This window comes from Bos indicus, chromosome 16, assembly GCF_029378745.1.
Source record: "Bos indicus isolate NIAB-ARS_2022 breed Sahiwal x Tharparkar chromosome 16, NIAB-ARS_B.indTharparkar_mat_pri_1.0, whole genome shotgun sequence".
Taxonomy (NCBI): Eukaryota; Metazoa; Chordata; class Mammalia; order Artiodactyla; family Bovidae; genus Bos; species Bos indicus.
Genome location: NC_091775.1, coordinates 12,895,362 through 12,922,476, shown reverse-complemented (window position 1 = coordinate 12,922,476; position 27,115 = coordinate 12,895,362). Strand labels below are relative to the sequence as shown.

The 27,115-nt window shown below is 38.2% G+C and overlaps 1 protein-coding gene and 1 pseudogene across 1 annotated transcript in view; one reads left to right on the top strand and one right to left on the bottom strand.

Annotated features, from left to right (window-relative positions):
- Window positions 1-18,553, top strand: part of CDC73 (cell division cycle 73) — a 91,053-nt gene extending 72,500 nt beyond the window's left edge. The window contains exons 14-17 of the mRNA XM_019976434.2: window positions 5,451-5,612; window positions 8,879-8,979; window positions 14,856-14,997; window positions 15,907-18,553. Of these exons, the coding sequence (XP_019831993.1) occupies window positions 5,451-5,612; window positions 8,879-8,979; window positions 14,856-14,997; window positions 15,907-15,943 (442 nt within the window). The 3' untranslated portion in view covers window positions 15,944-18,553. The remainder of the gene's footprint in view (window positions 1-5,450; window positions 5,613-8,878; window positions 8,980-14,855; window positions 14,998-15,906) is intronic.
- On the bottom strand, window positions 2,118-3,138 carry LOC139176506 (calponin-2 pseudogene; annotated as a pseudogene).
- Window positions 18,554-27,115: the final 8,562 nt, after the last annotated feature.

The following is a 27,115-nucleotide window of genomic DNA, read 5'->3' as shown; positions in this document are numbered from 1 at the left end:
GATAGATCATGCCTAATTTTTCTTCTGAGTTTAAAACACTCCCTTCATTGTTTAACACCTCATTGCAACTGACATCTCCCCTACAGCTTGAGTCAGCTTGAGGCTTTGCTATGTAATTAATGCATAATTGAAACCTCCTCCACACAATTATAGTACTGGCTGTATCCCATAGCTCATGTTGGCATAGATTCTGTTTGGTTTCATGTAAACTGAGGATTCTTCAGTTTTCTAGCCCTTCAGTAAGGAAATGAAATGAGGCAAAATAAATCCTGCCCTCACCTTTAACATTCTGAGTAACAAAATCAAGGTTCTATTATGGAAGTATTAAGTGCTTTGACATTTATAAACATGATCTTGAGAGAAGTTTCACTGGGCCCGTGAGCTTATTTAAAATAAACTGGTTGAATGGTGCTTGTGATTCTGGCTATGACGGTCCTCGCATAGGGTAGAGTTCCAGCAGGGAAAGATTACATAGAGGGCGTGCTCCAGAGATAGACCGAGAGTTCCCCTTGCATCAGTAGAACACTGTTCAGCACATGCATATGGGGGACTACTTAAGGCCTGGGAAAGAGCAGGCAGGAGAGCAGTCTGAAGCTCACACTGGACCATGAATGCTTCATGTACCCAGCTGCCACAGCAGTGCAGAATGCTTCAACCACTTTGGAAAACTGTATAGGAATTGATTTATTACATTGAAGATGTCATTGCACCATCTTTATAATAGCTTACTTTTTTTATGATCAGAGGTCAGCTGTGATAATCAGTACTTGGAAGGATATCTGCTTAATCTTGTTAAAGGTCATTGTAAATTTGTTTATCTGCTATACCTAGGTGTAGATTTCTTACATATCCCTCCTTGGGATTCATCAGAATTGAATCTGTGGATTTGTTTTTCATCCGTTCACAAAGTCTTGTTTCTTAATACTTTGACATTATCTCTTTGTTTCCCCTTCTTCCCTTTTTGTTTCTCTCTTCTTTCTGGGACTTAAATGAGACGTACTATAGACTTTCTCATTTCATCATATATGTCTGTTATACAGCTCTGCTTTCCTTCTGTTTCTCTGTCACCTGCATTCTTGATCATTTCTGAAGATTTAACTTCTAGTTGTCTGTTCCTTTGGCTATCTCCTAGTGTGATGTTGTCTGTTCATTTCATTTTAAAATTCAGATGTCTTATTGTTTCTATTTTAGGGGTTCTGTTTAGTTCTTTTTCAAATCTTTGGTGCTCCTTCGCTCCCCATTGCCTTTTTTTCAATAATTTCTTTTTCCCTCTACATACTTGCAGGCTTGTTTCACAAGTTTGGTCTTTGATGGCTGCATCATTGGAAGTCCTTACTAATCGCTTTCTTTTATCTGTTGTTTCATTCATGATACCTTGTTTCCTTGTGATTTAGGGGTTTTTCTTTTGTCTTTTAACTGTTCATTTAGTGGTTTTCTTTGTTTTCATTTTGTGATTTCTGTTTGTTCTCCTTGGAATTTTTTCTTGTAGAAATTCTTTGAGTTCCAGAACGAAGATTTGCTTCCCCACCTCGCCCCCAAAAGAGGTTTTATTTCCTTTGGTCCACAGTTGGTATTTCACATTATTTCTTGGTCCCAGGGCTCCTGGGAAGGGGCTGATCCCTGTGGGGGCCTCTGGGTGGGGGTCCCTGTGCAGTACTTTGTCGGGCAGTGAGGGGAGCGGGGGCTGGCTTTGTCTCAAGCACTCAGAACTCCACTGTCCTGCCTGGGCCTCAGTGTCCCCACTAGGCCCCTGGGAGGGGCCAGGATTGGTGGTCTGAGGGTCCTCGGGAAATCGATGAGACCTAAAATATTTTGGGACTATGGTCTGACCTTCTGTCAGCATCACTGCCACCCCTGCCGCCCTCCTCCCCAACCCCAACACACACACACACTCCCCTGAACAAAGTATTTTCGTTTGACTAAAACTGCCTGAAACTTATGTGGGTCCAGAAACCACAGACTGATTGGCAGGAAAAAGAGAAGTGGGGTAGGTATAACTGGAAGCTACTCAGGGCCAGTTCCCCTCCCTGCCTGGGTTTCTTTTTCTCCCTGACCTAACAGCTTGGCCCAAAGTCTGCTGGGAAACCTGATGCCTGGAGCTGCCCTGGTGGGGACCCCTACTCCACATGCATCTGGCTATGGCCTTTCTCCCTTTCCCCCAGACTCTTAACTGGTAGCACTCTGACATAAAATAAGACAAAAAACAGGAAAACCCAGATAGGGCAATGATGTGGGAAGACAACCCACACGGGTGTCTCAGGAGCCCTCCTCCTCCTGTAGTAGAGGGGGCACTCTGAGGGTGCCACTGGGCCCTGAGGGCAGTACTTGGGGTCGTATATCTGCCAGCCCAGGCCAAAGACCTAACCACTCTGGTTGGCACCCTGCGTGTAGCCCATCTGTAGGGACATGGAGGAATTGTCACATTTGTCTGTCCCCAGCTTTGTGTTGTAAATGTGCCACCGGGTCCCTGGAGCCGTCGTGCCCACCTGGCTGTCACACTTATTTGTGCCCAACTGGAGGCTGATGGTCAAGTGGTCCATGGGGGGCAGGATATGGTTTTTGGGGTCATACAGATGCCATCTGGTGCCAGAAGCGGTCATGTCCGACTGGCTGGCACATTTGTTAGTGCCCAACAGGAACCCAATGACGCACTGGCCCATCTTCACGGTGGCATCATCAGAGTCTCGCCCCTACTTCTCCAAGTATTTGATGCCAGTGTCCACGCCGCTCTGCATCCCCTTTGTCTTGGCCTTCCTGGCCAGGGCAAGAAAGAGACACCTGCACCTGCATCAAGTTCCCACTTTCAAACAAGTCGTTAGCCTCCAACAGGTCAGCGGGGTTCATGCTGTAGCTGACCATGGCCTTGATGAAGTTGGAGAGGTTTTCTAGCTGGTGCCACTTCTGCATGGAGCGGTTGGTCTTAGGGGTTGAGCCCAGCTGCAGTTTATTCATGCATGTGCACAGGATGGTCCCGTCCTTCAGACCCTTCTGGAAGTCCGGGTTGATGGAGAGGCCGGTCAGTCCTCAATCTGGCTTTAGAGCTCCACCTCCTCCAGGGTCGTTTTTGGACTGGAGCTGGTTCTTGACCTTGGCCGAGAGCCTGTGGGAGGGCCCCTTGTTGAAGTGCGTGGAGCTCATGGCTGGCGGGCGAAGATTTGCTTTTGCGTTTGATAAGCACCTGGTGGCATACGCAATCCAACATCGATAGCTTCACGTTAAATTCTCAGTTTGAGGTTTTTTTTAACACCAGATATTATTGCTTGTTTTTTTCCCACACAAATTTCAACTTCTTTTATTTAGAAGAAAGGAAAACTGTATTTTTAATCTGGGAAATACTGATAAAATTGTTCATTTTTCAAAATGATACATAGACTTAAAATCTGGAACTTGTCTAATGATATCTCATTTGCATTTTATATTATACTAAGGAAATTATTTTAGAGATTTGTTACTTGTTTAAACACTGGTGACTTTAATCATATTATCCATACTCCTTCATAGTCATAGAATGTTAAGTGGAATAAATAAATAATGGTAGAGTCGGTGGATGTCAGAATATTTCTCCAGATTGCAGATATCCATCCAGGCAATTGTGCAGTTCTGGTTGTTTTTGTTAGATAATTTTTTGTGTTAAGTATTAAAAATCAACTCAAAGTAGCTTTATTGTAAAAAATAATTGGCTCAACATAACTGAAAAGTCCTGGCTTCTGACACAGTTGAATTCAGTAAATGAAATAAGCAGGAGTTGGTGCCTCTATCTCTTAGGCAGGTTCTCCTCCTTCAGGGGCAAAGATGACGTATCAGAAACTCCAAGTTACCAGTCACCACAAAGAGACAGTGCTCATTTCCCAGTAATTCCAGCAAAAATCCTGGGATTAAATCCTGTTTGCCTGGCTTGTACAGTGTAACAGGTGTATTTCTGAACCAACCACTGTGGTCAGGGTTGTTAATTTTTGCTTTAAATCCAAATGAGGTCCAGTTTACAATTCTGAGATTTGATTTTTCTTTCAGTTGTCAGGGTGTTGGTTAGGGCTGAGATGAGGTTAGGAAAACGGGTGGGCAGTAGGTTTATTTCTGGTTTACATTATACTGAACTCCCAGAGTCCTAACTTTATGAAGGAAGGAATTTCTGTTAGATTCTCTACCTTGAGCAGAATATGTGATTTGTTTCTTCTTCCAAGAGTCTAGTGAAATAAGAGACAAAACTTAAGTTTAATTAGTTTGCCACTGCCTTCCATGGGTTGAAGTCTGCAGTGTTATCCTGACCTTTTTGAGTTCCATTCTTTACTCAGTTCTCTGGCCCAAGGATTCTTTACTTCTTGCTAGCTAGCAAGAGAAGGAAATGGCAACCCACTCCAGTATTCTTGCCTGGAGAATCCCAGGGACGGGAGAACCTGGTGGGCTGCTGTCTGTGGGGTCCCACAGAGTCGGACACGACTGAAGCGACTTAGCAGCAGCAGCAGCGAGCTCAGAGATGCCTTTAGAATGTTCTTTATAATTTATTCCACATTGAAAAACTTTCTGACAGTTTCTTTTAAAGTTAAACATATCCTGCGATCCAACAGTTCCACTCATAGGTATTTATGTAAGAGAATGAAGTGAAAACATATGTCTGTAAAAAGGCTTATACCAGAGTGTTTATAGTAGCTTTATTTGTAATAACCCCAATTTTGGAACCACCCAAATATACCACAGGAGAATGTATAAACAGATTGTGTCAGAGTCATACAATAGAATTTTGCTCAACAGTAAAAAAGAATGAACTACCAGTCTGCCCCTCAGCATGGATGAATGTCAGAAATGTTAAATTGAATGAAAGAAGCCAGGCATGGAAGAGTACATTCTTGTGTGATTCCATATATAGAATTCCTAGAAGTCACCTGTGATGATGGAAAGCAGAGTTGTGTGGTTGCCTGTCAGGGAAGAAGTGTAGGGATTACTGAAGTGTGCAGGAGGAAATTTCTCTGGTCTGTTGCACATGTTCTGTATCTTGGTGGGCATGGTGGTTACCTTGTGGAAAGGGGTATTTGGTGACACTCCTTGATGGATTGAATCACCTATCTCTATCTAGCCACATCAGCTCCATTTCAAGTGATCTTTGATTTATAGTAAAATTTCCCTTTTATTAGCATTTGAGAAATCAAGGATTAGTGTGGTTGTGTATGGAACCATGGGGATGCTAAGTGTCACAGCAACACAAACAAATTGCGTCTGAATGTGAGATTCACACACACCGACCTCTCACGTAAGTGAGCTTGACTTCTGTTTGGCGAGCTTGACTTCTGTTTGGCGTGTAAAGGAAAGACCCATATTCTGTACATGCAGAGTGAGTTTATTTTTAAAATAATGTTTTTGGTTTAAAACTATCATTTTAAAAGTAATTTCACAGTACAGTTTCTTTCTCATTTAAGATTGTTGTAGAATCATTTTGTCTCCCTATTTTTTAAAAGATTTGTTCCATCAGATGAAAAGAAGAAACAAGGCTGCCAACGAGAAAATGAAACTCTAATTCAGAGAAGAAAAGACCAGATGCAACCGGGGGGCACTGCCATTAGTGTCACAGTTCCTTACAGAGTAGTCGACCAGCCCCTTAAACTAATGCCTCAGGACTGGTAAGTTAATTGATGCTTTTATGTAGTCCTTCATTTTTTGTGTAATTAACAAATACCAAATTTTATCATGAATTCGAGATAATGAATTCTATCCTTGAAACCTGTGTTAGTATCTAATTTAGTCATCAATAATGTTAACATTCTGCTGCTAAGTCGCTTCAGTCATGTCCGACTCCGTGTGACCCCATAGACGGCAGCCCACCAGGCTCCCCTGTCCCTGGGATTCTCCAGGCAAGAACACTGGAGTGGGTTGCCATTTCTTTCTCCAATGCATGAAAGTGAAAAGTGAAAGTGAAGTCTCTCAGTTGTGTCCAACTCTTTGCGACCCCATGGACTGCAGCCTACCAGGCTCCTCCGTCCATGGGATTTTCCAGGCAAGAGTACTGGAATGGGGTGCCATCGCCTTCTCCGGTTAACATTCTAGTATTAAGTAAATATAATTTGGATGTCTATAAGAAGAAGCATTGATGCTTTTGAACTGTGGTGTTGGAGAAGACTCTTGAGAGTCCCTTGGACTGCAAGGAGATCCAACCACTCCATTCTAAAGGAGATTGGTCATGGGTGTTCTTTGGAAGGAATGTGCTAAAGCTGAAACTCCAGTACTTTGGCCACCTCATGCGAAGAGTTGACTCATTGGAAAAGACTCTGATGCTGAGAGGGATTGGGGGCAGGAGGAGAAGGGACAACAGAGGGTGAGATGGCTGGATGGCATCACTGACAAAGGATGAGATGGCTGGATGGCATCACTGACTCAATGGACGTGACTCTGAGTGAACTCCGGGAGTTGGTGATGGACAGGGAGGCCTGGCGTGCTGCGATTCATGGGGTCGCAAAGAGTCAAACACGACTGAGTGACTGAACTGAAGAAGAAGCATAAACTTGTGGAAAACAGTAAAAAGTCTTTCCACTTGTCCACTTATTCTGGATCAGCTTTTGGAACAAAACAAGTAGACTGATGTTTTAGAGGGCCTATATTTTAGCTTTTTGATTTGGAGAATTCAAATTTTCCTTGGTAAAGAAATGGTAAGTGAAAGCATTGTTACTTTTATAGTGAGGGGATAATTTAATGAAAATAATAGCATCATCATCCCAGTTCAGCTCTTTTATTGAATTAAAATATCCTTTAATAAAATATTGAGCTATTTATAATATAAAGTGCCTATATATTCAGATACATGAATTACCTTAAATTATTTCATTAATCTAAGCCAGAATAAAAATACACAGTCTGAGTGTGCATTTCTCTGATACTAAGAGTGTAACACATTGACTCATTAGCTGAAATTTACCTTTGACATACTCATTAGTCTTCAGATATTAGAAAATCAAGCCAGTGAGAATACTAGTATGTTAAAGATTTTAGTGAAGAATTAAGGGCTCTCATATTAGAATTCTGCCCTAGTACCTAACAGAGATACTTTGAGTTACAAATGAAGTGTAAGATGAGAATTTCAGGTGTGTTTAAAACTTGTAATAAGTAGAAAGTTATGTCATTTGTATGTTTGCACATATTTGCAGGAAACGGTCATGCAGTGTGTGCAAATGCCGTCATTGTGCATTGTACTGCTATTGTATATTAGCTTGGGCCCTGGCCATCAGTGTCATAACCTAGGGAAAGTATTTTCCTTATCTTTCTTCTTCTCTTCTCTGTTAATTGTCCTTTTGGGAATTCACTGGGAGTAGTATTTTTATTATCCTGCTTCCCTGCTGACCCTGTGAGACACAGAAGGATCTGGGTGACCTCTGTCTGACAAATTCCCTTTTGTTTAGCAGGCACCTTTGTCCTTCAACTAGTGTGTGCAGCAAGTTACGTCATAAAATTGAGAGGCCATTTAATAGTGTGCTCCATTCCCAAAGATGGTTTAGGCAGTGTGGAGCATACATCCTATGAAATTTTTAATTTAAGATTTAATTTTAACCGTAAGAAATTTTGAGCTGTTAAGAATTTTAAGCTGTGGTTTTTCACAGTAACTATGTTGTTGTAGGTCTTTAACTTGAAGGTAACCTTGGCTTAATATTCCCTTGGATGCGTAAAGTCTCCATCTAACGCAGTGATTATCACAGTATGGTCTGTGGTCCTCTGGGCATTCCCAGGGCCCTTTAAGGGAGTCATGAGGTCAAAACTGTTTTCCAGTATAACAGTGAGTTGGCTGTTGTCATGATTTATCAGTCCCCGTATAGGACGGTAGCATGACTGGTGCACAAGGTCAGTCATTGGTTCCTCCCTCTCTCTCTCCACACCCTCCTCTTCTCCACGCTCTTCCTCCCACCCCACGTCCTGCCTCCTGCTCTCCAGCATACTCTGCTGTTCTGTAAAATAGGGGTAATAGATTACCTCACAGGATTATTTTGAAGTTTAAATGTATAGACATGAATAGGTTGTGTAGACCAGCACTGGAACATTGTGAATGCTTGTAGTAAATCTTACAATGTTGGTTATTACTGTTAATGTTATGATTTTGCTTCCACTTCTTTAGTTGTAGGCTTAAACTGTTTATGGTAGTTGTTTTTATTGTAATTTCTCAAGTTAATTAATACTTTGTAAACTAATGAAATGTAGGGCCCAGAAAGAGATTTGTGCTTTTTTAGGAACAGGAAGTTAAATGTCTGGGAAAAACAAGTTGCTTTAGCATGCACGTGTGCACGCACACACAGACACACACACAAAGTAGAGAATTCAGAGTGAGTGAAATAGTTGTAAAACAATCGAAAAAGTTTAAAAGTTTAGGTGATTTCTGTACTCAGATTATTTTCCAGATAATCAGAAGAACTCAAAATAAGGTGTTGGAGCTTTAGTGAATAGTGAATTCAAAATACTGAACTATTGTAATTTATGCTATTTTTAATTAAAGTGAAACATTTAAGATGTGTTTGAATTTTAAATGATTTTATTTTAAAACCAACTTTTTCAATTAACAGATACACTATTGTTCCCTATTACATTTAGAAAAATAGGCCCACTAATATAGATCAGGCAGAGATAAAATTCTGAAAGGATCTCATGTAAGGACTGTGCACGTAATTATGTTTAAATGACTTAGGTGTTAAAAACAACGCATGGGGAGTATAGCAGTCGTTAACGTTCTCTACTGCTGTAACATAAAGAGAATGGTGGACATGCAGCACTGTGGTTTCCCTCACAGACATGTGGACAGGAGACTCCACTGCAGGAGTGATGGTGAGACTCTTTCCCTAAGGGTTGTAGTAACTGAGAATGCCTGAGCTACTCAGTTTCCACTCTTCCCTTTCCTCTTCTCTGCTAACAGGGACCGGGTCGTAGCAGTTTTTGTGCAGGGTCCTGCTTGGCAGTTCAAAGGTTGGCCGTGGCTTTTGCCTGATGGATCACCAGTTGACATATTTGCTAAAAGTAAGATTCTCTTTGTTTTTACTGCCTATCTAATGTAGAAATGTTTTATTATTTAAAAATAAATTTAACAAATGCTTTATTATTTAAGAGAAAGAGCCATCTATGGCTCTGTACATGTGGTGTGTATATCAAAGGATTCTTATTAAGTACCATATATTTTTACTTTTAAACACCTGTGAAATATTTTAAAAGTCTTCTTTGAAATATTAATATTTTCTGTGTATTTATATCTAAAAGTGAAGTATTGCCTATGTTTCAACATCAATAATTACTTTGTAGGTTGCTTAGAAATCATTAATCTTGTTGCATGTACATACAGCCAGTCTTTAAATAGGCTGACTTTTGCTGAACTAACAATGCCACTTGACTGTTGGCTGCTGTTCCCGCTGTCTGAAATGGTTGCAGCAGAAGTGGCCCTTTTCTGTTTGTTCAGATCTCAGCCAATTACTCTCTCCTTTAGGGAACCCCCTCCTCTGACCGTCCTGGAAGTAGCCTTTACTTTCTACTGGTGATCTCATGGTAACATTCGTTGCTTGACTTGACCTCATGTTTATATCTGTATTGTAAGTCCTCCGTGGCTGTAATGCTAGTTCCAGGATGTGAGCAGCGTGGTCTGACTCATTGAGTCTCGTGTCATCAGCACAGAAAAGAGCATGGCACTGGGAAGCATTTTGTAGACACCTATTATTAAATATGTAAATTTCATGTATCATATCTTTTGTGGGTCATATTTTGGCATTATTAATACACCAAAAGTAGAAGAATTAAAGTCTGACTGAATAGCAATTCCATGAACTGTAGCCTGTCAGGCTGCTCTGTCTGTCTATGGAATTCTTGAGGCAAGAGTACTGGAGTAGGTTGCCAATTTCTTCTCCAGGGGGTCTTCCTGACACAGGGATTGAACCTGAGTCTCCTGCGTTGTAGGCAGATTCTTTACCATTTGAGCCACCAGGGAAGCCCTTTTATTCGTAGGGATATTCAAATTATTATTAAATTTGAGTACCCAGTGAAGTTAGTATCAGTAATAAAATCATGTTTTAAAAAGTGTCCTCATGAAACAAGTTTGTTTGTTAGAAATAACATCTTTAGTTATTTTGAATGTAGATTGTGCTACTGTGAAATCCAGCTGTTTGTTGTTTTAAATAAAGCAGTTTAGTTTTTGTCAGTGGTGCCACCATTCTTTTAGGCCGAAAACTGCCCAAGCTTGAAAGCTTTTAATCATCATTCTCCTACCTTCATTCAGTTTTTAAAATGAATGCTAATATGACGATAGTTTTTTTTTTTGTTATTTCCAAAACCTGAGTAATGCACAGATTTGATAAATAGAAGTCAAAGATACAGAGAGAGTGGGAATTTTAATGAAAGCAAAATGTCACTGAACACTAATTTTGTTGTGTTTTACCTACTTGCTTGCCTTGTTGACTGGTACTGTAATAAACAGTGATTAGAATGTCTTGAAGATAAAAATACTCTCCAAATTTCATTAAGAACATAACTTTTAATTGTGGTTTTGTTCAGATCATTAGTCTTCAAAAACTTAGATAAGGACTTAGAGAATTTTTTTTTAAGTTAACAATTATGATTTTCTTCCATGAATTACTCTTTCTCTTAAACCTTCCTTCTTTACTTAACCAGCATTTAAAATGAAAGTACTCTTGCCCTTCCATCTAAACACATGGGAAAAAACCCTTTCCTCTTCCCTCACCTTTTCTTCTGGCTTCCTCTTTCCCTCCACAGCCAAGCCTTTGAAACAGTTGTCTCGCTTTCTGTTTGATCACAAGCAGCTGTGGTGGTACTCTGCTCACCTGCTGAACCGCTCCCACAGGGATCCAGATAGTGGCTACTTTTGGTCTCCTTATAATATTACTCTTGATCCATTTCCTCTTCTTAAAATGTTCTTTTCTGAGGGCTTGTTAAATTTATTCAGACTCTAGCTATTTTTCCTCTGGCTTTCAGTGACATCAGTGACATTTTTGTGTTCCTGCTTCTCTCCTGCTTTAATTATAGACACTCGAGGAGATCTGGTGGCTTCCCGTCACCATCTCTGTCCTTAGTTTTAAGTTATGTCTCTGGCTGATGTATGGGCCTCTCTGTCTCACCGATGACCAGGTGGCTCCCTGTGAAGTCCCATTGGTGCATTGGACTCTGCCTCTTCCGAGAGGAATCTGTTGTCTTACGTTCTCCATCCTCCCCAGACTGTTCTTTTCCTCAGTTTTTTTAATAATTTGCATAAGCCAGAAATTTAGAAATATGTCATCTCCAGCTTTTAGCTGGTCTGCTTGCTGTAAATTAACTCTTGACTGTTATAGCTTCTCACCTTTCCCCCAGTCTACATGGAAAATGATAATATCTGTATAGCATAGGGATAAACTGAGGGTACTTGGTGAAAAAATGTATTTTCTTTGTGCTGCATAATAAAATACAGAGGTTTAGAGAAGATCTTAAATATTAAACTCTATAAAATTGCCAAATAAAATCTTTTCAAAATTATGAGAAATTTGAGCTTGATACTGATTTTTAAAAATACTGTTTTTTAGGCTTCAAGTCCAAGATTTTTAAGTGACAATTTCTTCAAATTTTTTGGTTATCATTGAGAAAATTTTCTGATTTAATAATCTTCTCTATTCTGTCCCTTTGTCATTTTCCGTGCCATCATCTACCAAAATGCTATATGAGAGCACCTTTTCTGTTTTTTTGTTTCTGCAAAAAATGTATTGACAACAGTCATGCAGTTTGCAGAAAATGAACAACAACAAATTTTGTAAAGTTTTGCTTTAGTACTCCCAGATAACTGTCTATATATAAAAGAATCTTATTTCTTCTATTTTGGGTGAGGCTTAAAAACTATGTCTTTTTCTGAATAAGAAAGATAAGTTTGCTTGCCACCATTGCTTCATGCTAATAAGATACTTTGTGTGATGAAAGAAACTGTTTCCTCATTTTGTGACATAAACTTTTTGAACTCTGATATTCAGTTTTAATTTAAAAATTGTGTATTCTGTAAATAATACACAAAATGTAAAAAATAAATGCTATGTAAACTAAATCTACTGAAATTAGTAAAGGGGATTATTGGCCCTTGTGACTTTAAATAAGTCATTTAAAAAATTATAACTCATGTATTTTTAAGAATGATTTGAAACAAATAATGAGAAGATCAGAAAAGAGAAACGTGTAATAAGCAGAGAATACTGAATAGTGACTTCATTTGATTTAAAAATTTAAAGAAACAAATATTTTTTCCATATATAATAAGTATTTTGAAAATGGCTTTTCTGAATCCATAACATACAGTCCCTTTAATGAATTGGTTTAACTTGATTAATTTGAATTAAATTCAAAATAAATAATATACTCAGTGAGGAGACCTTTATGTATAAAAGCAAATACTTTAGCAATAATGTTTATGTGTTTTTTGGGCCACTGGAGGGTCACAAATGGTTTATTTTGTATTTTAATCAAGAATTAGACCTTGATTACTTGTTAACATCAAAAGCCAGTAAGCCTGCAAATGATATGGAACAAGCAGTCTATAAAGAGCTATTAAAAACAATTAACAGTCAATCATTTTTCTCTTTAGAAACTCCTAATACTAGAGATCATAATGGTGATAGTAATGTTTATATCTTGAATGTTGGAAGAGAAAGCAAAAAATGGAAAGAAAAGCAAAACGTCCTCCATGTGCACAAGTAAAACTAACACTCCACTGATGATAAACTGATTGCAGATACAGTGATAAACTGCCGAGGATGGTCCAGCCAGATAGATGATCAAAGAGGAAGATTCAGAGTCAGTGTTTTGTGGTCACCTGTCAACCTTGGCAGCATACATTTGTTGGGAAGTTTTGTCCTGGAGTCTCTTATCTCCCTAGAGATAGCTTTTGAAAGTGAAAATAATTTCACCTTTTTGGTTCAAACTACCCAGTGGTTTATTATCACATTTGAAATAAATTTCAGAATTTTTTTTTTTTTTTTTTTACCAGGGCTGAGTAGGATCTACACGTAGGACATTGCCTACAGAGAGTTGTTCTTGGGTAGGGCATTCTGAGCTTGCTTCTGCCCGAAATCCTGTTTTTCAGGATCTTTGCTAGACTCTTTTTATATCAAGTAAATATCTATTTCTAGGTCACCTTCTCTAGAGAGCTTCCAGTTCTTCTTCTTTTTCATCATTTCTTACCATGTCCCATCATTTCTTACTGTGTCCCACTTGCTAATTACCTCTTGAATCTTTCCTGTCATATGTGTATCTTCTCCCCAGTAGAGCAGATCTGTCTCTCTCTCCTCTACGTTTTATACCGTATCATTCAGTTCAGTCGCTGAGTTGTGTCCGACTCTTTGCGACCCCATGAATCGCAGCACGTCAGGCCTCCCTGTCCATCACCAACTCCCGGAGTTCACCCAGACTCACGTTCATCAAGTCAGTGATGCCATCCAGCCATCTCATCCTCTGTCGTCCCCTTTTCCTCCTGCCCCCAATCCCTCCCAGCATTAGAGTCTTTTCCAATGAGTCAGCTCTTCACACGAGGTGGCCAAAGTACTGGAGTTTCAGCTTTAGCATCATTCCTTCCAAAGAAATCCCAGGGCTGATCTCCTTCAGAATGGACTGGTTGGATCTCCTTGCAGTCCAAGGAACTCTCAAGAGTCTTCTCCAACACCACAGTTCAAAAGCATCAATTCTTCGGCGCTGAGCCTTCTTCACAGTCCAACTCTCACATCCAACATGACCACAGGAAAAACCATAGCCTTGACTAGACGGACCTTTGTTGGCAGAGTAATGTCTCTGTTTCTCAATGTGCTATCTAGGTTGATCATAACTTTCCTTCCAAGGAGTAAGTGTCTTTTAATCTCTTGGCTGCAGTCACCGTATCATTGGTCTCTGCTAAACACTTTGCAGAGTGGGTCGTCATGTCTTAGGCAACCATGCAAGCTCCTTAATGTGACTTTTAGGACCAACATTGCTCTGAACCTCTGTGGTCTTCATCCATTTCCTGTGTTACTTTGCATGATGCAACTTTGTTAAATTTCTTTAGTTTCTAAACTAAACCAGTTTCTCTTTGAACATGCTCTTGAATCTTTCCTGTCATATGTGTATCTTCTTCTCCCCAGTAGAGCAGAGCTCGCTCTCTCTTCTCTAGGTTTTATACTGTGTCAGTGGTCTCTGCTGCGATTCATGGGGTCGCAAAGAGTAGGACATGACTGAGCGACTGAACTGAACTGAAACACTTTGCAGAGTGGGTCGTCATGTCTCTTAGGCAACCATGCAAGCTCCTTAATGTGACCTTTAGGACGAACATTGCTCTGAACCTCTGTGGTCTTCATCCATTTCCTGTGTTACTTTGCATGATACAACTTTGTTAAATTTCTTTAGTTTCTAAACTAAACCAGTTTCTGTTTGAACGTGCTCTTCTGTTAACTGGGTCACTTTTGTTCTGTGTTTGCCTAATTCTTATGCCACCCTACCTATCCAAGCCTTTTCTGAATCCCGTAATCTGGGTAAACTACTCTCTGGTGTTTCTGTGATATTCTACTACCTTTATCATGCTTTATGTGAGTAGGCATTTTCTTATTATCCTTCACTGGATCATACACATTTTATTTTATTTCATTCTTCATTGCAGTCCCCAGTGGCTGACGTGTATAAGCCTCAGTAAATTTTTGTTGAATTAAATGCTTTGGGAGATACTATAGTGCTTAGCCTCTATTTTAGAGATCACTTAGGTTGTAATGAAGCTTTTTCAGTAGAAGAAAGGTTGAACTTTTTTTTTTTTTCTAAGTTTTTTTGGTTACTGTCTGTGGTTGGTTTTTTATTCCTTTATAAAATATTTTTATAATGTTGATTACAGTTTGAATAAAGAACATTATTTCTCCTACTTCTAGTTAAAGCCTTCCATCTCAAATATGATGAAGTTCGTCTGGACCCAAATGTTCAAAAATGGGACGTAACAGTATTAGAACTCAGCTATCACAAACGTCATCTGGACAGACCAGTTTTCTTACGATTCTGGGAAACATTGGATAGGTAATCATGATCCTAAAATGCACTTACTTCTGCTTTACTGCAGTAGTTTTCCTGTCTCTCAGTTGTATTTTAGGTTCCTTAAAGTTGTGAACCATATCCCGCAGCTCCCCTTTCAAACATTGCTTAATTTGATGTTGATCTAAAATAGGTAATTAGCAAAGTATCTTTGTTGTATTGACTTTGGAAACAAAGGGAGAAAGGGCTTAAAGCTTAGTAGAGAGAATACTAAAGCTGAGTTCAAAGACTCAGATTTGGTCTTGTTTTTGTGATTTGGCTCTAATGAACCCTGTGACTTTTCTGAACCTTGTTTTCTGTCTATCCAAGGAACTGGCTTTAAGCAGTCCCTTCATTTTTTGACAGGACCTTTCGAAAGGTTTCTGACTCGAGGTATGGGTACCTGGTAGCTTGTGAAAGGAATTTGGTTTTTGAATTTATCCTGATTACTAGTATAAATTGGTTTTTTCTAAAGCCCTTTACAATAATATCAGTTTTATAATTGGAAAGTAAGGACAGCATATGATCACAGTACCACTGAACCTGTTCTCATTTGAGGTACTTTCTAAAGCCTGTAACTTTCTTGGTCTCTCTCCAAATATTATGTGTTTCCTCAGAGTCAGAGATGATTGAGATAACCCAGTGGTTGTAATTGATAATATATTAAAGAGAATCATTTATTATCCTAGCCAGAAGCCCTTACATTGTAGAAATTAATAAGATGAATGGTTTTTCTGGCTTACTTCAGAAATCTTCATATTCCCAAAGGTTACAGTATCTACTTTTTAGAAAGCAAAACATCCTGTTCCACTGTTGATTTTAAGCTTTAAAAATACCAATACTTATTTTTACATGTAGTATTCTAAAAGTTCTAAAATTCCTATAATCATTATGACCTATTATAATATTTTTCAGGTACATGGTAAAGCACAAATCCCACTTGAGATTCTGAGTTACTTGTTTTCTTGCTTTTCTGGAAATCTGAATTAAGATGATAACACCGCGGATATACCATGATACACCATGCTCAAAAGACTGGGACTGAAGCTTTATGAATTTATCAAGAACTTAAAAATGAAGAAGGTCACGGATCGATCTTTTATAAAACCTTATTTGATGATTTATGCTTCAAAGGGATGATGCCTGTCATCCATATAAGCAAACTTTTTGGCTTACAACTATTTTTTTAATATTAGTCTTCTAGTCTGTAATGGAAATTGTATATTTTGATAGAAGTTTTTTCTCCATTGGTTACATTAGCATCACTTAAAATTTGTTTCTCTAGAAAATAAATACAGGTTACAAATGTGTGTATATGTAGAGGTTATAAGGCTCTCTAAGCCATCTTGCTTCTGATTTTTCATTGCTCTTTAATTCCTTTTATTGAAAATACTATGTTATGAATGGTATTAAATTTTAGTCTCTGAAACTTCAAAAACCAAGCAAAGGGATGTGACTTTTGAATGAATCAAAATGTCAGCCTGTATGTGTACTATACTTTCTCTTTATTTAAAAAGGAATAATGAAAAATCAAGAACAGTTCTTCAGCTTTGGTTGAACTGTTCAGTTTTTCAAGACTTCTTTACTTATAATGAATACGTTTAATGAATGTACATTCTTCTCACTGACTTTGGTAATTTTAAAACTTAGAGTGATATATTTCTATCTGTGATATCTTTCCACTTGAAAAATCTCAAAACACAAGATTAAAAACCTAATAGGCTATAATACTTTTTATTTTGGGAGCCAGAATATGATTCGGGGGAAAGAAATGTGTAAGTCCTTCTGCAGTGTAACTTTATCTTTTCTCTTAAGTCCACCTTCAATTCTTCCTTTATATGGTATAGGATTTTGCGTCTTCTATTTCTAGGCATGTTCTTATCTTCCATTATCTTTAATATTGATAACTCTCCCAGACACCAAAGAACATATTTGCTTAATTAAGTGTCTGAACAGAAACAAGATGAAAACACTGGTATTTTTATGTGTGTATTCAATATCGTATAAAATATAAAACCTATATTTTAACTTAGTAAAATATTTTACTACTTCTGTACTTTAGACAGAGTGTTGCCTCCAAGGTACAATGAATGAGCATTTTTCTTGAGTCTTGATCCATCTTTTATTCCTTAAAAAGCAACTTGGACCCTTTACTCCCCTAAAGAGTTTTTACCACTAGAATTGTTGCTGATCATTCATCTTATGCCATTCCCGTCCTCCCCCTCCCCCGACATTTAGCTCCTTTCTGGGTTAAGCTGACATTACCTAGCCTCATTTTGAAACTTAATGCTGTCATAAAAATGAGAAGCACTTATTATTTATTTTTTAAGTAACCACAAAAGTCCATGTCAGTAATGAATAGGAAAAGTATTTATTCATATGAAATTTACTAGGTTCTTCAGGAAAAAAGCGGTCAGCATTTTAAATTATTAGGATTTAGGATATGTATAAGATTTGAACAGATTGTGCCCCGCCCCCCACTTCTTACCTTCTCTGCATCCTTTCTTCTTGAAAATTCAAATTTGTTCACATTAGAATTTCTCAGTATATAAATTGTTTTCAAAATAAATTATGTATTGTATGAACTTTCTCCATGATGAAATAGTCAAGGACTAGAATCTGTAATATTTTAATGTAAGATTACTTGTTAAGACTACTACAAGTGGACATGAACTACCTTTCTATAAAGATTTTTAGTATTTATACTTATGTATGAAATTTACTTTTACAGAGTGTGGTTATAACTCAGAACATCTACTTTCAATAGGGTTTATTTTTCTATCTTGAATTGCCTTACTTGTATTCAAAGGCTCTGGAAATCATTAGGAAAAGTACAAATATGCTATTTCATGTATCTTAAACTCGGGTAGACCCTTAATACATACTTAATTTCTTTTCCTTTTTTAAAAATTCATTCCTTTGTCTAGGTCCATGGAATTCATTTTATAGCCATTAGTTCTAAGGGAAAAAAAAAAAAGACCAAGCTTCTGGCCAATCACTCTTCCTCTGTCATGACTCCAGGTCCTGTAGCAGTGCCTGTCACAGTGCCTTGCGCATAGTAGGCATTCAGGAAACGTTCTGTGCATGAATGAGTGATGGAGTTTCAGTATAACTGGTTTATTACAAAGCATTGACTTTACTTGATCTTGGAGCTTAAAAATATAGAATTACAGTGAATGAAGACTCCTATGCACATATTTTGATGGAAATGAAATACACATTAGTAAGCTTGATTTATCCACAAGTAACTGGAGACACCCGTGTCTTGTCCCACCAGTAAAATAAAGCTCCTTTTCTTCATTCATAGGGTACCTTTCTGAGTCGGGCAACAATCAGAAGCTTGTGGGTTTCCATCAGCAGCTCTCAACTCTGACTGTATACTAGAATCACTTGGGGGCCTTTAAAACATTCCATTACCTGAATCCTGTTTCTGATTTTATTTGTCTGGGATGAGACCCGTTCATCAGTATTTTTAAAAAGTCCTTCAGGTAATTTTATGTTCAAAAAGGATTGAAAATCACTGGTTAAATATGAAAACAATTAAATATTGTGTCGTCTCCTCCTTTTTTTGTTTTTGTTTTTTTCTTTTGTGGCCACCTTTTGCACTAGACCATCCCCATTATTGGTGGTATTGGCCTATGAGTTCCACATGACAAATTCAAGTCTTATTTATTTAATGTAGGAATATTTTGTTTAATATTTAAATAATGTTTAATATATTTCCTTATAAACTAGTCTTATACTTTATGATTTGTTTCCCATGTATCCATCCTTTACTAACTTTTTCTTTCAACAGCAGTGTGACAACAGTCCAAAAGAAATAACTGATTCATAGAGGAAAATTTCATAATTTTTAAGGTAGAAGGAAGTAAAGTATTAATTTCTTATCTGCCATGCAGAATTAGACAAATAGAGTTTGCTTATGAAAGGAAAGAGGCATACTTTTTAATTGGTCTACACAGAAAAGTAAAAGTAAATTATTCATTTAAATAAGATTCATTATCTAATGAACATTGAAGGAAATATTTTTCCTAAATAAAAAATATTGTGACTCCTAATAAAATTAAAGTGATGACATTGTTCTTTTTTTGGGAGGTGGGGAGGGGGGTATTTAGTTGCCGTATTTCTTATTACATAGCAATTCTATTTTATTGGTATTAATAATAGAAGCTGTAATGATAAGGGTATACATATGTACATGGCCAGGAATAAATTACCACTCTTCCAGATAACTGTTCTATGAGTCTTACTAGTTTATAAATTAGTTTATGAAATTTTTTAAGACCAGTGGTATATTTTATAATATTACAAATGCATTCTTTACAAAAGCTGGTCAAAATTAAAAGAACCATGAAAAATAATCACATTAACCTTAATATTATATGACTGAGCTTTTATTATTCAGTTGGATTTGATGTGAAATGGACTGCTCTAACCATGGTATATTAACTTTAGAAATAAAAAGGGGAGAAATGACTGAATTTGACTTAAGAATTGGATTAGAAATTTTGAAATGCCACGTGCTGTGTGTTCTGGCCAGCTCGAAGCCACTTTGCCAGCTCATTGCCGACTGAAGACCCCAGCATGGTTTCTACATTAACATGTTGGAATAATAAGTAAGAGAAGAAATTTCAATGTATAATAGATGTATAAAGAATTACATTTAGTAAATGGATAATAGGTGATAACACTTCCAGGTTATTGGTCTGTTTGTTTTTTTTATGTATTATTTTAGGTAGTGTTTATAAGAATATCTTGGGAGTTATAAATGTGTGCCATTTAAGTGAGTAAAGTTAATGAAATAAAACTAGTTTTATTGCCGAAGTTCAAAAAGTGGGGTGATACTATGTCAAATTTTAGTAAATGACCTACCTCTCAGAATATTGCCACTGAATTCCATTTCTATCCACTTTAAAGTTACTAAAAGCTATTTAACCTCCATGTTTGATTATAGTGCTTCATATGTAATGCAGTTGATGTACATGGTATAGGCAGTATCAGTGATTATTTATCAATTTTTTTATTTCTTAAGCAAAATGGTTCTTGAATAGAGTTTAAGTCGAAACCTGATAAAGTGTTCTACTCATTCTGATTTAATTTCACTTGATTTTAAGTCTCAGGTTTAATTGTGAATAAAACATTTTGTAGTACTTTAATATTACCCCCCCCCCGCAAATATGCATGCACGCACGTGCACACACACACACTCTCTCTCTCTCTCTCTCTCTCTCTCTCTCTTTCTTTCCCCGCCCCCCCACCCCAACCAAGAAGACAGAAAAATTACATTCAATCAAGAAGACACTGTAGTTTGGGGTAGGATATAGATGATGAAAGTCTTTATGTAAAATGATTCATGAGACTTTTTTTTAAGCATACTATTCCTCTGCTTGGGAAATAAATGCAATATAAGTTTCCACTTTGAAAACTAAGTACATTTATAGTCACCTTTTCTGTTAATAAGTTACATAATACAGCGACTCATAGTTCTTCATAAAGATAATAAACTATGTGCCTGGCTGAACTTACAGCTTGGTTATGGTCAAGTTTTCTATATCCTTGTTGTAATAGAATTAAGAGTGTATCTTGATAAAATTACATTATCTTTACAGTTTGAGCATCCCAACTTTTAGTTTCAAAAAAACTCTACTCCCACATAATCAAATCATTAGCAGCAGCATCATATCGGTGGGGCCAGTAATAATGTGTGGATCTTCTGCAGCAGAATGTCTTTAATGAAGAGTTTAATGGGCCGTATTCAAACTTAATTTCCATCCAATTCATAAGTGCCCACTAAATATGTATTTTATTCTGCTCCCTGTTCCTTTAACCTCTGCTCTTGGATGAGCTTTCACCTAACTAAAATAAATGTAGCATGAGTTGTAAATGTTGAATTTGTTTTAGGGCTCAGAGGTGCTAGTATATAAGTAACAGCACATTGCCAAATAAGCTTTTTTTTTTTTCTCATTTTCTAAAACACTTTCCTTTTATATTTAATTGTATAATGATCAGCATTTATGGTTGGTTAGAAGACTTTCCCTGTCAGTTTTCTTAAATGACCACAGAAAAACAGTAAAAATTAGCCCTGGAGAAGGCTGTGCTGTTGAGCCTGTCTCATAATTATTTGTAGATCCTTTGGCATAGAATTACTTACAGTTTATAATTCACCCTCATCTAGAGAATGTTGATTTATATCATGAAACTGATTTGAATAGGGCTGAGACCATAAGAAGACATCTGAGAGATTCTGTTTATCACATTTGGATATTTTATTGGGCTTCATTTGCCAAAAAAATCTTAAGTGGAGGTTCATTGGGTCATACAGCATTCACTGTGAAAAAATATGGTAATGTATATTCACAGAACTGCAGTCATGGAGTTTACAGTGTTAAAGATGTAAGTGTGGTAATAGCATTGATTTTTTTTTCTTTTTTAAACTTGTTAAATAACATGAACATGTTTCTCTTTAAAATGGAGTAATGTGATCAAGTCAGTGTATTTGTAATGGTTGGGGGAGATCAGAGGAACTTGTTCGTGGCTCATTAGTTATTTTAGCCCAGCTGGGCATTAGTAATGTTTATGGTGGTTTTGATTTTAAAGAGTTTGCATTCTTAGTTATGCATTTTTATTCCATAATGCACCGCTGAGCACAGAAAGGAAGTATAAGAGAGTTACTGATGATGAAATAAATTGAGGAGCATTAATGTAGTTTAAAGCAAGTTGATGTAGGAATTTGAGGAGAAAAATTATAAGGGAACTCCACCCCATGGAGAAGTGCAGTAGGATTTGGACAGCAACATATCCTGCTTGGGTTTTGGTGATACAGTGACTAAGCAGAACTGTGGTGTGATCCTGCCCCCCTGCCCCCAGCATTTAGCTGCAGGTGGTGGTGGTCAGTCAGTCGTGTCTGACCCTGCAACCCCATGGACTGTAGCACCCCAGGCTCCTCTGTCCATGGAATTCTCCAGGCAAGAATACTGGAGTGGAGAGCCATTTCCTTCTCCAGCGGATCTTCCTGACCCAGGAATCGAACCTGCATCTCCCATGTCTCCTGCATTGGCAGGCGGGTAATTTACCACCGAGCCACCAGGGAATCCCAGCATGTGTTCACTTTTATAAAAGGTGACTTTTGCAGCTTCCCCAGCTTAAACTTTTTTTCTCCAGTTAGGACTTAAGCTTCATTAACCAAATTTTGGCCCAACCTGGTGTATAGAACCTGAATCCAGTGCTAACTGATGGGTTATCTCCATGTCACCAGGGTCTGACCCTTCCCGGACAGGTATTCTATGTATGGTCCTCACCTGATCCCATCCTTTCTTCTTCCTGTCCAGGGTTCTGTTGGCTTTTGCACTCCTGACATTCCCTGACCCTGAGTCAGCTTACCACAAAAAATTAGCCCCAAAGGCCAACCCCTCAGGGAAAAACAAATGAAAAGTGTCCTGCTCTGTTTCACAGAGAAAGGCATCTCTCACTCCCGGGTTAAAATTCAGCAACAGAGTACAACTAAGAACATTTTCTTTTTTCCACAAGAAATGAAATTTTTAAAAAATGTGTAGCCCCTGAGTGCTTTCGTAAGACTGTAAGGTTTATGATCCTGTCACCATTTAGCCAAAAGCAACTTTCTAAAAGACTTAGGCATTTGGTAGAGTGTGATTATAAATGTGTTTCAGCTCTCACCAAGGACATTTAGATTATGTAAACTTCCCTGGATTCACTGTGAGAGAATCTCACATGAATATGAAAGACAACCAATTAGAAATCACCCCACTGTGTAACCTCTGCCAAGCCACTCAACCTCTCAACACATCTTTGCTACATGGTGATGGTAATAGCAACATTATAAAGTGGTTATGAAAATTATGTGTGTAAACAGGATATTTATAGATTTAGTGTTTGGCTGTATTAGGCAATTTTTTTTACCCCTGAGCCACCGAGGAAGCCAATAGAGAGGATAGGTTTAGTTGCTCAGTCGTGTACAACTCTGGCCCCAGAATGTACCCCGCCAGGCTCCTCTGTCCATGCGACTTCCCAGGCACAAATACTGGAGTGGGTTGCCATTTCGTTCTCCAGGGTTAGAGGGAATAGGGAGAGAAAAAAAGTATTGGGTGGTGAATAAAAATATAAAACCACTAAGTCCTCATCTTTCACGAAGAAAGTCAATTGATAATGTCTTAAATTGAAAAATCAAGAGCTATGACTTTGAACAAGTTGTTTAGAAATAGAGTTTTGACCTGGGTTCCTCAGAATGCAGACCCTGAGGCAAAGGCAGACAAGCTGCTCCTTTATTAGGGGCAGAGAAGGATAAATGGGGAAATGAGGGCACTAATGAAAGGTGGTTGCTAAGGTGTAAAACAGATCAGCCTCTCTCGTCAAGCACAACCACTGGTTCACTCTCACGAGAACATCAGTGAGAGGCCATATAAATGGCCATGACTGGAGACAGCCCATTCTGGTGGGAATCCAGGAAAGAAGGTTTCCCTGGAGGTTCAGTGGTAAAGAATCCTCCTGCCAATGCAGGAGACTTGGGTTCAATCCCTGGATCGGGAAGATCCCCTGGAGGAGGAAATGGCAACGTACTCCAATATTCTTGCCTGGAGAATCCCATGGACAGAGGACCCTGGTGGGCTACAGTCGATGGGGTTGCAGAAGAGTCAGACACAACTTAGCAACTAAACAATAACAGAGGGAAGAAGACAATCACCAGCTTCCATATCTCACTGGTCAAAGGTTCACTTCACATTAAGTTAAGCAAACATAGTCACCAAGTGTGCCAGCTGATACGTCAGTGCCAATAGGGAAGTCTTCATGTGAGGTAAGAGGTGTAGGAGGTAGACTGGGCGTGAGAGCCTGTTTGTACACGACTCAGGGAGGTGACGTAGGGCCCCAGAGCTGGTTCCTGCAGAGATGACGGAAGCTAGTAGTCAAACTCTGGAGGCAAGTCAGGTTGTCTGGCTCTGAAGTTGCACTTAGGGGTGTTTGATAAAAAGGGTAATATTTTTTTAAAAACAACTAAAAGAACAAAATGGAATTTGATTTCCTATGGAAAAAGGAAAAAAAAAATTTCCTATGAGAAGAGGCAATCAGGAGTAATAAAAATTAGGACAAGATTCTTGAAATGTAATTCTAGGTTTTTGATTGATGTGCATGTATTATGCAATGTAATCCCTATCAAAATACCAATGGCATTTTTTTTTTTAAGATCTAGAACAAGAAAGGTTAAAATTTGTATGGAAACACAAAAGACTCCAAATAGCCAAAGCAATCTTGAGAAGGAAAAATAAAGCAGGAGGAATCAGACTCCCTGACTTCCGACTAGACTACAAGGCTACCAGAAAAACAAAGACGTAGATCAATGGAATAGGATAGAAGACCCATAAATAGACCCAGACACCTATGGTCAATTAATCTATGATGAAGGCAAGAACATGCAATGGAGCAAACACAGACTCTTCAACAAGTAGTACTGGGAAAACTGGACAGCTACATGTGAAAGAATGAAATAGAACATTTTCAAAGTTGCTTGGGGAGGGGGGTCTTTTGTGTTTTTATAACAAACTAAAATTTTTTTGTTCTAATTCTGTGAAAAATGTCATTGGTTATTTGAGAAATGCAAATCAAAACTACAATGTGGTATCACCTCACACCAGTTAAAAGGCCATCATCAAAAAATCTACAAACAATAAATTCTGGAGAGGATGTGGAGAAAAGGGAACCCTCTTACACTGTTGGTAGGAATGTAAATTGATAAAGCCACTATGGAGAACAGTATTGAGGTTCCTTAAAAAATTGAAAATAGAGTTATATGACCAAGGAACCGCACTCCCAGAGAAAACTATAATTCTAAAAGATATGTGCTCCCTAATGTTCATTGCAGCACTATGCAATAGCCAGGACATGGAAGCAATCTATATGCCCACCAACATGAGCAGATAAGATGTGGTACAATGGAATATTACTTGGCCATAAAAAAGAACAAATTGTGTCCTTTGCAGAGATGTGGATGACCTAGAGACCGTCATACAGGGGGAAGCCAAAAGAGAAAAAAAAAATAATGCATATATGTGGAATCTAGAAAAATGGTACAGGTGAGCCCATCTGTAAAACAGAAATAGAGACACAGATGTAGAGAATATTCATATGGATGCCAAGGGGGAAAGGGATGAACTGGGAGATTGGGATTGACATGTATACACTACTGTGTTTAAAATCGATAACTAATGAAGACCTACTTATAGCTCAGGGAACTCTGTGGTGACCTAATTGGGAAGGAAATCCAAAAAAGGGAATATATGTATATGTGTGGATGATCCGTTTTGCTGTACAGCAGAAACTGATACAGCAGTATGAAGCAATAATACCTTTTTTTTTCCTTAAAAAAAAGTTATTTTGTAAGAATTTGTCTTCTGAAGAAAAGGAATAATGGAAAACCCTTGTGTCCCTATCAGGGTCTGCCACTCTTCTCAGACATATATGTAGTTATCAATAACTTTTTGAAGATAATCCTTTGATTTTAGTGTTGAAAAAGAATTGGGAGTTAGAGAATAAAAACAGGACAGAAGTAGTATCTCTGCAATGCAGCCTTGGAAAAGATTAACAAGTCAAAAACAAGGACCATGGAGCTGAAGTTGAATTTATCTATTTGTGTGTTCTGGGGACAGAACCAGGTCAGAACGTCCTGCTGGGATTTATCTGTCCAGGAATGGAAGTTCCCTGGGTAAGACTAAAAGCATTTAAAGCAGGGTATAGAATAGCAATGGTTGGAGAAGCCCCTCAGGTTTGACCCTTAATTAAGCCAAGCTAATTACATTAATAAAAGATTATCCAAAGCTATTCCTGTCAAAAGCATTCAAATTACCCTGCACTTCTGGCTGCAATTACACTGGGAAGTGGAAGCTAACAAGACTAAGGGGAGTGACCCAAATCATATGACATTAGAGCTCGGAAGGAAGGCAGAACTCAAAGTCACCCAGTGAAGAGGAGTGGATTTGAGGATGAGGAACATTAGTGGCTTTCACAGCGCACAAAGGCACACACTTTTACTTAAATTGAATGCACTCAGATTCGGTTAAGTGGGGTGTTATGATGAAATCCAAAGCTTTTAAAATGTTACCTAAATTTTTTGGATGAAAATTCTTTGAAAAGTTATTTATAGCAGTATCACATATATGAAAAATGAAACTTAAAAAACACACCGACTCAATGGACATGAACTTGAGCAAACTCTAGGAGATAGGGAAGGATAGGGAAACCTGGCACGCTACAGTTCATGGGGTTGCAGAGTCAGACACGACTGAGCGACTGAACACACACACAAAATACTTGAGACTATCCTCTTTCACTTAATTATTTGAATTCAAAACCACATACTTTTTGAAATGAAAACATAGTAATAATATGAACTGTAATCTGGTTCCATTTTTACTCATTCATGGATAATACCTAGCACAGTTCTAGGTAACAAAGACACTACCGTGAATAATGCACAGATATGGTTCCTGGTCCCTAGAATATAATGGAGTCTTTATGGAGTTTATATTCTAATGAGGAAGATGGAGAAAATGAGAAGCCCCTGACCATAAATACACAAATATGTAAAGTATATCATAAATGCGAACTAGAAACAAGTAGCTAAGAGAGAGAAGCACTGAGGGGATGAGTTTAAATAAAATTATTAGGGGAGGCAACTCTGAGAAGATGACATTAAAGCTCAGACCTAATAGTGAGAAGTTATCATGCAGAGAGTGGAGAGAAGCCCTCTCCTGCCAAGATGGAAGCAGTGTATACACTCTGAGGAGGAAGAGAGCTAGACTTGTTCAAAGATCTAAGAGAAGACAACTGTGACTGGAGCCTGGCAAACAAAGAGGAGAGAAGGAAGGATGAACTGGGGAAGAGGAAAATGAGGGCAGAAGATGTCTGGTGTCTTGGCAACCTCAATGTGATCGGTGTCCCTCACTGTAGCTAGGGTCAGGGAATAGTATGGGAGAGCCAGCATCAAGACTCCTGCCAGGATGAGTAGGAGAGAAAGCCAGCAGGGAAACAGACACTCACATCTCTGTCTCTCTCACATTCAGCTAAGAAGGGGATATTGGTGAGGGGGATATTTGAGATTTCTGTCCCAAAGGCAGGA